At 38.8% G+C, this 13,570-nt stretch overlaps 1 protein-coding gene across 1 annotated transcript in view; it reads left to right on the forward strand.

Annotated features, from left to right (window-relative positions):
* Positions 1 to 3,481: 3,481 nt before the first annotated feature.
* The window catches only part of FAM180A (family with sequence similarity 180 member A), an 82,726-nt gene continuing 72,637 nt past the window's right edge, over positions 3,482 to 13,570 (forward strand). Inside the window, exon 1 of the mRNA XM_062616488.1 lies at positions 3,482 to 4,095. Coding sequence (XP_062472472.1) covers positions 4,035 to 4,095 — 61 coding nt within the window. The 5' untranslated portion in view covers positions 3,482 to 4,034. The remainder of the gene's footprint in view (positions 4,096 to 13,570) is intronic.

Consider the following 13,570-nt stretch of genomic DNA (forward strand, 5'->3'; position numbering starts at 1 on the left):
CTTTGCCATTATTTTTGATAACTCTTCCCCCTAACTTCATTTCTTTAAAACAGGGATTTTGGAGATCTTCTGTCCCAGCATCTAGAACTAGATTCAAGGGTAGAATTAAACATTTTAGATAAATTATTTTCTGGATAAATTATTTTTAGAATATTTTAGAAGCAGATTCAGCTCAAGAGATCCAGAGAAAAGAGTCAGGATAAACTAATCTTGTATGGAACAAGGAGGAGGAGTTGGAGGAATAAGAACAGCAGACTAGATCAAAGCAGGAGAGAGAGAACAGAAAATGGATGAAATCCGTATACTAAAGCTTATAAAGCTCTTTATTTTAATATACAAAAAAAAAAATACAAAGTCCCAAATTATGACACTTTCCTGGCAGTGACCACATTCTTAAGAAGTTTGTCTTTTGGGGGACAAGGGGTGGATATGCTCAGTTGCATTATTCCAGCTTTATACTCGAGATACCTTCTACGTCCATTTCAAGCAAGTGCTATTACAAGCTGCACTTAGGCACACACACAAAACAACTAAGAAAATAGAAGTAGGCATTATTTCAGACAATGAAAACAGATCAAATTTTGCATGCAAATGGCCTTCTTTGACATCTGGCTTGCTTTCAACATGTCAGCATGGCTATGTATCTTTCTGAGTTACTGTGTCAAGAGCTGAGGATGGATGGCTGTTTTACCGCAGTTTTTGATAGCAATTCTTAGAGATTAGGACTGTTTTGGAAAGATAAGTTTTAAGAGTCTGCTCTCAGAAAGTGCTTGAGATTAGCAAGTAACTTTAGCCACTCTGATATCTCCTTCAAAGATGATAGAGGTTGAAGGAAAATCAGTCATAAAGGAGAACTGAATTTGGTTTCTTATCACATCATGCTTGTTTAGTGAGGCTTTTTTAGTGGTTTGTCAGAGCCAACTTCACATCATGCATTACAACGAGAAAGGACTGTGATCAAAAGAATAAACACGCTCCTGATTGCAATACATCTGCACTAAGGTAGCATGTGGCCTCTTGCATTGGTTGGAAAGAAATGGGATCAGCAGGCAATAAACCAGGCAAATAGTCTTTGATTTTGCTTATACTAATTATTCACCTTTTAACTTTTTTTTTTCTTCTAACTTTTCGTTCTCTTTATTGGTTTGCTCGTGTCCTAAGTTTACCTTCTTGTCCTGGGTTCAGCAGTAGCAGTCATTTTTCCCCTTCTTGGTAGCTGGTGTAGTGCAGTGTTTTGACTTTCAGCTCGGGAACAGAGCCAAGGATGTTTTGGTTTGGCCAAGGACTTTTGAGCCTCATGCTGTGCCAGGGAGGAGGGGGAGCCAGGAGGAAGCAGAGACAGGACACCTGACCCAAACTGACCAAAGAGGTATTCCATACCACAGCACGTTGCCCAGGATGTAACTGGGAGTTCGGAAGGGCTGGGAGACTGCAGGGTTGGAGGAGGTATTCTGAGCTTGGTCGGGCTGGGGGGGGTGAGTTATCGGTCGGCTGGTGGTGAGATGATGTATTCTTCCCTTGTTATTTCCTTTATCATTATTATCATTGGTGGTAGCAGTAGTGATTTGTGTTATACCTTAGTTACTAAACTGTTCTTATCTCAACCCGTGGGAGTTGCATTCTTTTGATTCTCCTCTCCGTCCCTCCGAGAGCAGGGGGAGGGCAAGAAAGGGGGGGAAGTGAGCGAACGAATTACCTGACTGGGTTTAAACCACGACACTTCTGAACTCAGTCATTAGTCTCCCTGCTTCAATGGGAGGTCACTTACTTCAGCCAGTGTGGTAAATGTGTGGCTGCTTTCATAGAATAGTTATAATGACTTCTGTAAGTGTTAATCACTGTATTTTTGAATTAGTTTTATAAGACAATGTCCTGAGAAAGGAATAGAATCATATTCACATGACAAACTGCCATAACTGACACACAAAGAGAGGTGCTACTTAGCTTAGCACTGACTGGGGTCTCATTTCATTCATGAATATGTTTCTCTTCTGAAATTCACATCTGATTTATACTAAGTGAAATTATGCTTTCTGTCAAACTTGGGTTGCATCCACTGAATCCAGTGGTAGACGAGGGCGTGAATTTATAAAAGCTGCCTTCCTTAAACACTGCTAAGAAAGGAAAAGTTAGTGTGTCCATCAGGAATTATTCTTTTTCTCTTGTGCTATTCCCTAGTGGTACAGGAACTTTTCCAGGCCTCAGTCTTTTGATAGCTTGTGTTGTAACTGCTTATGGTACATAAATACAGAACAGTATTTGCACGAAAGCAAGAGCATAGGGAGAGATAGCTTCTTTTACTAGGCTGGCTGATATTTGGAAAAATCTGATTTGCTGTTGGGTTCTGAGACCCTGCAGGTGACTGTGCTTGACAATGTTTTATATCTGTTCTGACGAATGATGTTAGCTCTCTTCCAAGCCTCACTTTTTCCAGCCATCAAAGCTACACCACTGTTGCTATTAAAAAATACAGAGAGAAGCATTTTTTCCCTCCAGGCTTCCATAGGCCAGAAAAAAAAATGATTAGTATATGTCCCTTAAGATGCTGGGAGGGAAGAAGCAATGTTTTCTATAACAGTGGGCCACACTTTCTCTCCAGCTCTTGTTTAGTGTTGTCCTTTGATCACTACTGCTTCAATTCAGTTGCAATATCTCAGTGCTGAAGCTGGTCACTGAATCCTCCCAGTCCTGGATACCCCTCACAACCTACCATCAGGGCAACAGCTTCTGCTCTATTTAGACCAGCAATTCAGACACACGTTTCATAACTGTCAACTTCTGGTATCAGCTTTTCTAGACATACAAAATAGCTTTCATTCCCTTGGCATCCATATGCAGAACTGCCAGATATACAGATGGCCTTTTTTAAAGTTTTAATTTGCAAAGTCTCATTAAATTGAGAATTAACTGCAAATTGAAAATTAAATCACTTATCTCTCATAAGCAATGCTATGCTGCTATGTGAACTATTTTCTAGGGCTTTGACAAGTCTGTTTAAGGCTTTGTTTACCCTAGGTAGTGCCTGGTTGTGAATCTGTGAATCCTTGACCAAAAATTTGCTTTTCAGTTACATGAAACTAAATCGCATATTAGCACAAAGTTACCAAAGCAAATATTTGTATTGTGGGCCAAATTTGATTTATTTTAAGATGTCTTGATTAGCAACAGATGAGCTAGCACATCAACTAAATATTTCATTTTTCTTTAGAGAATAAGTAATCAAAAATCTCAGTGTTGGATATGTTTACATTTCTTGGGCTTTGTTAGCTGTCCTCTGTGTTGGATCCCATCAGTTTTACCATCTATCATAATAACAGTAATGAAGGATGGTTTAAGCCTAGAAACACTACCGTTTGAGCAGAGACTCATTATTTCTTGGGCTTTCTTCAGTTTAAACATTCATGTTTGCAAATTTTTTTTTTTTTGCTGTGATTTTATGTCCTGAAGAAGGTAACATCTGGGAATGATGCATTCTTTTGTTCTTCTTCCCAAGTTGAGGAGCTTTTGGACTGACTAGTCACCATATTTCCACTTTTGGATTTGACCAATCAAATTAGCCCAGATCAAGCCCAGATCAGGACTGTCTATAGATGAAGTCATCTGTTTTCAGGCTGTAAAATTTCAGAAGTTAAAATGGATTAATCTCTGAGTACTCCTTGGATGCCATTTTGTGGTAGCTTTATAAATGTATGACTTGGAGCATGAAATTAATCCCTAAAGCATTTTATTCTTTCACAAGTTTTGCAACAAATGGGACTTCACAATAAAGATGAAATCATTTTGTTTCAAAAGTGTCAGAATGAGTTCAGCTGTAACATTTCTGCTGGGGCTATAGCAACGTGTTTATTTCTGTGCTTAGGAAAAAAAAATCAATAAAGATGGATGTATGCCACTTTAAAGCAAGGAGAACTCTGAGATCCAAAAATATCTATGCGTATAGATAAAGTTCATTATAGACTTCTGTCGTTAAATTTCCTCATAATTTGTTAAACAGGGAGAAGAGCTGGAAGATCTATTACCTTAATGATTACTTAATGGGAGAAGACTACTCAAGTTCTGGGACACTGTTCACAGAATTATCTATGCTGCTTGAAGGTAACTATCCATATTGCTTTCAAAGTCTGATTCACTGAATATAAGAATGTCAGTGCAGCATCAGAATAAAGATTAATTTAGGTAATTTGCTATCCAGGGCCAGAAGCAGATGCTTAGAAATGAGCCCCAGCTTATGGTTTCATAATACTGCTTGAGCCAAGATAACAGCTCGCTGCCAAGAGGGAAAGGCTGGTCTTTCTTTCAGCTTCTGTGCCCCGAGCTCCTGGATTCATAAACCTCAGCTTGCCTGGGCATTGCTGGCACTCATCCAGACACAGCATAAGCCAATTCTCTGAAATTGCAGAAAAGTCACTAAGATAATAAGAAAAATAAGAGTTTTTGTCTTTGATGAGTTGAGCTAGTTTGCCTTAAGATCAGTCAGGTCACAGAGCCAGATGGAGGGGTCGTGCACTTGAGATCGATGGATATGGGAGGAAAGAGCAGGGAAGGTTGGATAGGAGGAGGAATAAAGGAAAGAACTAGGGAGGAAGGAGTGAGGCCTCCCAGTTGTGTCAGCAGGGAGACATTTGTTTGTCTAAGCCATCTATTTTTCCCTATTTCACACCTACTAGAAAAATCATCTGTTTTTTCCCAGGGAAGCATTTACAGTAGGTGGAAGAGCTCTTTCCTGAACGGAAATAACTAATTTACAATTTATCAACAAGTCTATGCAAGGTTGTGTTGGCTTTTATTTTTTTGTTTTTTGTTTCTTTGTCTGTTTTTGTTTTGGTTTTGTTTTGTTTGTTTGTTTGTTTTCCTTGAATTCCATTGGCCATTTTATTGCTTGGTCATTCAACATCATGCAGTGTTTCTGCAGCAGTTCACTGTAGCCAGAGCTGTATGCTGCACTAGTCCTCAGTATCCAGAAATTGTTGGCATGTCACTGTTTTAGCTTCTTTTCATGTTAGTTATTTATATGTTGATGAATACATATCCTGCACTGAACCTAGGAGGATCATGACAACTGCTTTTCCATTGTGAAAACTGACTGTACATAGTTCAGTGCTTTCTTTCCTACTTTTTAAGCAGTTGTCAGTCCTTAAGGGAATCTTTCCTTCTGAACTGAGAGGACTGAGTGCTTTTGATAAGAAGCACTGTTGCCACCTTTTTCAGAAGACAAATTGACCACTTGAACATCAGTTCTCTCCATATGGTGAGTGACTTCCCTGAACAAAAGTAATGTGATACCTGTATTTAATATTCATTCTCTTTGGTGGGGAATTTTGTCTGTGATTTCCACCAGAGGCAGGGAGCTCTTGTTAAAGATTGGGGCCATACTACCAACTTTCATTCTTCTGAGTACTTTGTCAGTGCTAAGCTGTAGATTACGCATCATGGCAGTTCCAAAGCTGACGTGCTTTAAAGTCTTGAATAAATATCATTTGATCTGGGTAGTTTTTCACTGTTTGGTTTCTCAGTTTCTTCCAAGTTATCCAGTATTGATTTGTTAAGTTGAGGCAATACTTTCTGGTATTTTAATTAAGAATGTCTCCATTACAGGAAATTCATGGATGTTTTTAGCCCCTGAAAATCTCAGGTTCTTTTGTAGCTTAGCAGTATGTCCAATCAAAAATGTTAAATAAATAGTCATTATGGAAGGAAAAAGAAACCAAACAAAACTGTGAAGGGAGAGGGAGGGGGAGTTATAGGTGGCAGCTAATTGTATGTTTGAACATCCCAGCTGAAGGAAGGAAGATCTTGGAAACTGGAGAGAACTATACAAGCAAATGATAGGGATGCCTAGGAACCTTGGCTAGTAAGACTGCAGACTGACAACTGCAAGCAGCTGCACAGCAGGAACCAGCCTGACTTGCAGCCTGGTTTTCCCAAGCCAGGAGACATCTCCTGCCTGGGGAAGGAAGTCAAGACCTAAAGATAGTGCTGGTGGGAGAGTATGAGCATGTGAAGTAATCAGTTGGTAATCAGCTGGTTCTTAAATAGAAGCCAGTATGCAGATCCACAGTGGGTTGTTGTTTGCTCTGTCTCACTCATACCAGGCATTGAGGCAGGCCTGCTATATCTTTACTTTTTCTTTAATTTACTCTATAAAAACATGTTGAGGTTTCTTAATTTCCTTTGTTTTCCATGTCTTGAAATGCACTTTGATCATGTTTTCAGCCATTGCTTCTCAATTACAAATATAAGAAATATAATATTATTTTGAGGAAAAGTTGTATGGTTTCCCTGTTTGCCTGATTCCCATAACTGGAGAATAAATGAAAGGCTTCACTGTCATTCATCTTGCAATAAAAGTGGAAGAACTGCCAATCCTGGACAAAGAATATAGCTATTAATGCAATCAGATCTGGCATTATTATTATTTAAGCTGAAAGTGATTTCCTGGTGTAAGAGTCATTTAATTGATCTTTATTTTAAATTCATTATGTTTTATTTTGTGCAGTTAATTCTCAATTTATAAGCCAAACTTATGTTTATTCTACTGCAAAACTAATCTTTAGAAATCTACTACTGTTTTTTTCCTGAGCTAAAATATCTAACATATAATATAGATAGATATTTAATATAGAGACCTGTTTTTTAATTAAGAATTCACTTCATGGAATTGTTATAAGAGATAGTTCATGATCTTTTCCAAGTGCTTCCAATTAAATTACCTACTTAATATTTTCTCTTTTTTAATGTGCTTCTGAAATTTGGATCTTAAATTCTTATTTAGAGGCTATATGACATAGAAAAGTGATGAATATTAACCAGTTTCTCCTAGATTTCAGCCATTTTTCTGTACCTTGGAGCCCTTTTCTTATACTTAACAGACAGGCAGTCTCTGTTTTACCCAGTCCTGAAAACAGGATAGGAACTATTTCATTACTACCTCTAACCTAGGTCAAGTGCTGGCAGTGGTCAGCTATCCATTTGAAAGGATGTGATGAAGGACAGTACTGTCAGAGCCTGCACTAAACATGCCTTCATTATGTGGTTAGCCCAAGCACCACCTTAATCTTCTTCCCACTTCTGTGGGATTTAGAAAAATCCTGTACCAATGAGCCAATACGTCCTCCCCTTCAAGGCAGTAGGGCAAGGGGTGGCTACTTTCTATCTCCAGGTAGAAGCTAACTAGAAACCAGTTAGGAAGCAACAAAGACATAACTCTTCAATACCCTTCCTACAAGTGCCCCAGAAAGACCCCCAATTAATAAGCGGTACATCTGTGCTGTGTGTTGTATGGGCTGCTTTCAGAAACATTCCTCGAGGTAGGGATTTGCAGAACATGTTTCTTGTCTGTATTCTGCTCCTGAGAGTACTGGGTACCTGTGTTAATCTCCTGCTTGACATACTGGATGCTTTCTAATTCTTCTTTTCTCTCGAAACTTTTTTTTTTTTTTAATTTAGACAATAATTGAGATATTTTTGCAAAGAAAACCTTAAAAATGAAAAGCCTCCTACATTTATCAGTAAGTAACTGAGACTAAACTTTGCTAAGAGTATAGCAAAACATAGGAACAATTTGTCTGGTTGTTGTGGTGTGCCCATTGCCAGTAGCTTTTAATAATACATTAGACTTGGATAAACATCTGTCAATATTGCAGTAGCACAGTAGAACCCGCCTTAGGGCAGATGAATAAACTAGTTATTTAGACTGAGGTCCTTTACTGCCCTAATTTTCCATGGTTGGACACCATCCAAAGGAAAGAGACTGCTGTACTTGTCACCCATGCTACAAACAGTCAAGGTCCTTCGTCTGCTCTCTATGTCTGAAGAGTTGCTATGTGGGCATGTAACAACTGGAACAGTGAGGAGGTGAATGTTGCTTCTGGCAGGCTAGTTGCACTAGACACTACTTTCACATTGACAAAACCAGTGTAACCCTTCCCACAGCAATAGGCTGAGCCTGGGCTGCAGTGTGGAGTGGGAGCCCTTGACAACTCCTCAACAGGCGAAGGAACTGGGAAGGCAAGTGTTGTGTGGGACACCTATAGCAATAATTTTGCAATGTGTTTGCTCTGTGGAAGAGAGACACAAAATTGAAGGAACGCATCTGCAGGCCTTGCATCCTGCTGCACTACTTATTTATCCGGCTGGCAACACAGAATTGTTCAGGGATTTAATTTGTGTTCTGAAATCACTTTGAGGGAGTTTCCAGAAGGTCCAAGAAAATCTGCTAATTTCTTGTTTAAAAACTCCATGGTCTGTGGAGTGTAAAACCATTTGAGAAAAAAAAAAGAAGACCTGTAAATAGTTAAAATGGTAAATAAGCTGGGTTTTCGTATGGTGTTATTGTTTTTTCTTCTATTTTAAATTTGACTGATTTTTGTAGTCCCTATACATGTTGGATTGGTGTACTAACGGCATCTTAAGCACCAGAAATGTTTTACCAACATGATTTCTGAAATGAAGAATGGGTAGATGCTGTTAGCAACTGATAAAGAAAATCTTACTTAAGGATCATTTGTATTGTTCATGTCATTCCAACAAATTGCTTGTCATTTACTTTAAAATTTGTTTTGGAAGACTAAAAGTATGAGTGTGGCAGTAATGGAGAATTAGATTCTACCATTGTATAAGGGTTTGCATGACAAGGAATCTACAGCTGGCTGAGCTCAAACTAAAAATTTCTTTATGTGATTCTTTCAAATGGAACTATTCACTGAAAGAAGTGGAATCAAATGAAATTTCACTTTAAAAGTAGAGTGATTTTTTGTGTTTAAAATAAAATTGTAGGGTCCAAGATGATTTACGACATAAGTAATCTGGATTAGTCAAGATTATATTAATTCTTTTCATTTACATAGTGCTGTTCATCTGGAAGAACTGTATCCTGTGCTGATTTACATCCTATTCACATACCTATTCATATACCAAACTTCTAAGCAGCAGGCTAAAGGCTTCTTATCACTGCAGAAAAAGTTTAGAAACCTAAAGAACTGCCAGGAAAATAATTGCAGGTGCATGAAATCTATCAATGCAAATGTTTTCTTTTGTAGTCACTTAGGATCAACTTGTGTCCGCTGCTTGGAGAGAGGCTAATTTCTCTTTACCCTTGCTGTTTACCCTTGCTGTTTACCCACCCAGTCAATCTAGGGCTGTCAATAGTGCACAGAGGACCAGGCATGAATCCGGGAAGTGATGCACCTTATCTGTCTGGGCTGCTGTCACAGAATTAAGCATGCTCTAGGAGAGTTACTTTTCCCTCCCTCAGATAGTCACTTGTGACTGAGACCAGGTCATTTAGGTTTTGGAGAGCTAAGGTAGTCAAAATGACCCCTATCCTGACTGCTTCACAGGTAAAGACTTGTCCATTTCTACACTCTTACAACTTGTATGCTAGAAAAGCTTTATCAAAGTAGGTTAAATCAGAGTATATAGAGTTTGAATTGGGCAAAGTATTTCCTAGCAGTTCACTCCAGGAGAAAACGTCAAAGGTTTCCTAAAAGTGCAGGTACAACTCCCAGTCCAAATGGGCCTACTTTCAAGAACAGAAAGACTTTAGAATCAAAATTTCCCTCTGTATTTGTTCTGGGTTTGCTCAAAATGTCTGCTACCAGAATGTCAGGAGAATAGCGGGGTTCATTGCTTAATGTGCTCATATTTCCTGCTGATGTTGGTGAACCACTGGAAACAACCACAGCCTTCTATACAGATTCCCTTTCTGCCTTACAGAAACAGACACGGAAAACAGTCATTTGCTAGAATATTTAATCAAGGAAATGATTGAGTTTTGAAGTCTGTCTGCTCTTCTTCCTTCACACGTTGCCATTCTACTAACTGCACACGGAGCTCTGTGTAGGAGAGTCCGTACAACCCACAAAAGAAATCAGGGAAGTATATTGACAACATTGCTGAGGTGGTATCTCTGGAGCCATGAGGACCAGTGGAGGAGTAGAGTCAACACAAAATGATGATGAAGAAGACAGGCTTTCTTTCTTTAAATCTTATTTTACTAGGTGCTTTAGCAAATAATGAACTTTAAATATTAAATATCTCATTGAAACTAATGCAGACTCCTGCAATGGGACCTTTCTCAACAGAGCTATTTGTGTAAGAAAGCTTTCCAGAGAATGCAAATGAGTTACTGCATGCAGTAAAACAGATGAGCTGGTAGCCTCTGGCTCCCAGAGGGGAGTAATTTACAATCACTGCATGAGTCATGGAGACAGGCAGATACAAATACTCTTGTTAGCTCAAAGGAAAAAAAATAAAATTCTGCTCTCCAAGATCAGCATTCCTGTCAGGCCACCACCATGTCACATCTTGTACACGTTCTTAGCTCAAAGCAGATAAACAGGTCATTTGGGAGCAATGGACTCCAATGTATTACAGAACTGCAGTAAAGGGCAAGCACTGTCACACTGGTAATTTTTACATTACTCTCAAAGATGCTGTTCAAATATTGGGGTTGGATTTAAATATAGTATGTCTAATTCAAACAGGAAATGCTAATTGCAACCTAGTGAAGTTTTGCGTATTCTTCTTGCACATCTCTACACGAGTGTAGAGAGCCATTCAAGGTAAGAATTGTTTTCTCTCTTGTTTTCTGAAAGGAAGTCTTTTTGACATCTAGTAAAGTCTGATGCTCCTGCCAGAGTGGAGAGCAGAGAGAAGGAACAAGAAAAGACCAAAGGAGTATTCTTCTGTGAACTTGTCTCATCATTTCTCTAATCTGTATCTACCTTTGACTTCCTGAAGCTTCCAGAGGCAAAAATTTCTACAGTGCAGTGTGATATTCTTCCTTTTTTGTGCTACTACACATAAAACCATCCCAAAACAACAAACAAAAAATTAAAACCTGTGGAGATGTTTAATCATGGTAATGTTCTCTCCTGTTCCATAGCTGTTTTTTAGCAATGGATAGATTCAGCTATTTGGACATGGCAAATAATAAACAGCTGGTTATCGGAGTTATATATCTGTGAGCATTTGAAATAAAATAAAGAAAAGAGAAACTGATATAAGATGCAGCAGTACAGTCAGAGGTAGGGAAAGAGGAGAAAGAAAGCGGTAAAGCAAAAGGAGTTATTTCTCTGGAGTTTTAGTTCCCAGAATTTTTTGTCAGAATCTGGTTTCAAAACTGCTTAGAAATTGTTCTATTAGTCCTCTTTGGGTCATGCCACTTGTCCATACAGCAGGTGAAGCAGGCTTTGACTGTCAGCAGAAGTAGACAGATGCTCCTACCTCTGCTCTGTTTGCAGGTTACAAGGAGCACAAAGAAATGCTCCAGTCTAAAATCAGAAACAAGACAACAACAATAGCTCCAGCACATACTGTTCAGGTGGCTTATATGGGAAACAGTTGCTAGTGGATGTGAATAACACTCGATATTTTTCCTTCCTTCGCCACTGCCTCTTCTGCCCTAGAGAATATGCCTACTTTTTGTCTCTCCTCGTGAGAGGGAAGTACATCAGCAACTCTTCAAAGATTAGAGATACAGTGGGTACATTGAAATACTCACCATGGTGTCACCAGAGCTAAGGGCTTGTTTGTAAAGAAGAGTATAGCTCAGGTCACTGAAATACCTGTTTCTTACGTTTTGTATGTAGTACTCACATGAACATATATCAAATGGCTTGTGAGATATTGCAGCACTACTTCTAATTCAGGTTAAGAGGTTCTTAAGAAATACTCTAGAGTTTATTCTCTGAGGTTTGGTACTTTGCAATTGCTGTAATTAAAAATGTACAAATAACTAACAGCTTATAACAGTAGCTTGAACTAAGAGGTTGTCTTTCTTAAGTTTCTCTTCTTCTTTGGTTGTTCACATTTCTAGAACCTACAGACAGAAAATGAGATCTTTTTCAAGAACAGCAGAATGCTGCCTCTTTTTTCTAATGCCTCTCCTTTTTTAGGGTCATGAACTGACTCTGCAATCAGCCAGTGCCTAACAAAAGCAAGGTACAGTCACATAACAGAAACAGTCTCTTGTGCTGTGCAATTTACTGTGCAATCCCTTGAGTACCATGTCGAATATCTCAGGCTGGCTTGCATTCCCACTCTTCCCGTATATCATATTTGCCCTAGAAATGTTCTGAGATTTACTGTTATACCACTGATGATGAGAAATGAGCTTTTACAGGCTTGATATTGCTCATATTTGGTTGTGGGTTTTTTTTTGCCTCTTTATACATTTCTTTTAGGGATCTGCTTGACTTTTCATACACCTCAAAAAATGTATGTGTGGCACTCTCCTGAATGAAATAATCAGGGCTCTGTCACTTGTAATGGCAAAATAAAATTAAATAAAGCAAAGCCTGGACTTCTAGCCATCCTCAATGAAAGCTTTCTCTGTACCATTTTCATGTGCTATTCAAGGAAGGTAGTAGAGAAGTGGAAGTTTCTCCTTGACTTTCTCTGGATCAATAAACTTCCGATCTCATCAATGTTCCTTTGTCTTTGCTGAACTGGCTGTTAGGAGAGGTGTATTCTCAATACTTACCTCAACCTAAGCCAGGCAGAGGTTACTGTCTCTTTGAAATATCTTCTGGCAGACATGAATTCCAATAAGACATAGATGATTTTTCATTCACTGAAGACTTGAACCAGAAAGCAAGAGGTGACAAAGCTCAGTCTTGCTAATCTCCTTTCCTCACTTTGCTGAACTTGATCAGCAATTGCTGACACTGACCTTTCTTTCCTTGACATCAGGAAAAGGGTGGGCCTCCTAAATTTATCCCTTCCAGCCTGATGAGGATGTCTACACTTCCAGTAAAGTGTATGATGCAGATAAGGTCATGTATTCCTTTTGATGATCAAACACAGGTGACCCCACTGACATCATTTGTGAGGTGGACAAAACCCAGCGATTGAAACACTGAAGTAGAAACAAACAGATAGCTACACTTGTGCAGATCCTTCCCTGCACCTCAGGGAAAGGGGAAAATACTTTGCAGTTGAATACAGAATGAAATTACATTCTGAACATTGTGCAACGTTTTTTCCTTGCACACTTTTTCAAGCCAAAATGAAACACATGCATTTTTACGCATGAAGTAATATAGAAATTGGTCTGTTCATGTGTGGTGTCATGATTCAAGAAGAGCCGTGTACACGTTAGTGATCTAAAGCTCTGCTGACCTGATGGTGATGGAAAAAACTTGTAACACATGGTTTGCAAAATTTTATAAGCTTCTAATTGGAATTAGTCTGCCTCTGGGAAAGAAAAAAAAATAGTCATTAAAACAGGATATAAAATCTGGTATTCCAATGTCATCCTCTATTCATAAGAAATTCACTCTCAAATCATAAAGATATCTCATTACCCTTCTCTTGGGTGCCTGGCATTAGGGAAGGAACTAGGGAAAGGAGAGGGCTTTGAAATTTATTTGCATTTAAGAGGAATTAAAAAGCCCCTGAAAGACAGAAATGAAGACATCAGTATAGTATCTTACTTTTTAAAGTGGTAACCTGGATAAATGGTATTTTTCCATGGGAGCTGTATGTGACTCCAGCACAGCTGCTCTCGGCCTGCTCTCTGTCCCCGAAAGACACAAAAGCAAACTAAATCAAGGCTTTAAGCTATATT

This window comes from Pezoporus occidentalis, unplaced genomic scaffold, assembly GCF_034315485.1.
Source record: "Pezoporus occidentalis ecotype Australia unplaced genomic scaffold, CSIRO_AGI_Poc_V1 ctg19, whole genome shotgun sequence".
In the NCBI taxonomy this organism is placed as follows: Eukaryota; Metazoa; Chordata; class Aves; order Psittaciformes; family Psittacidae; genus Pezoporus; species Pezoporus occidentalis.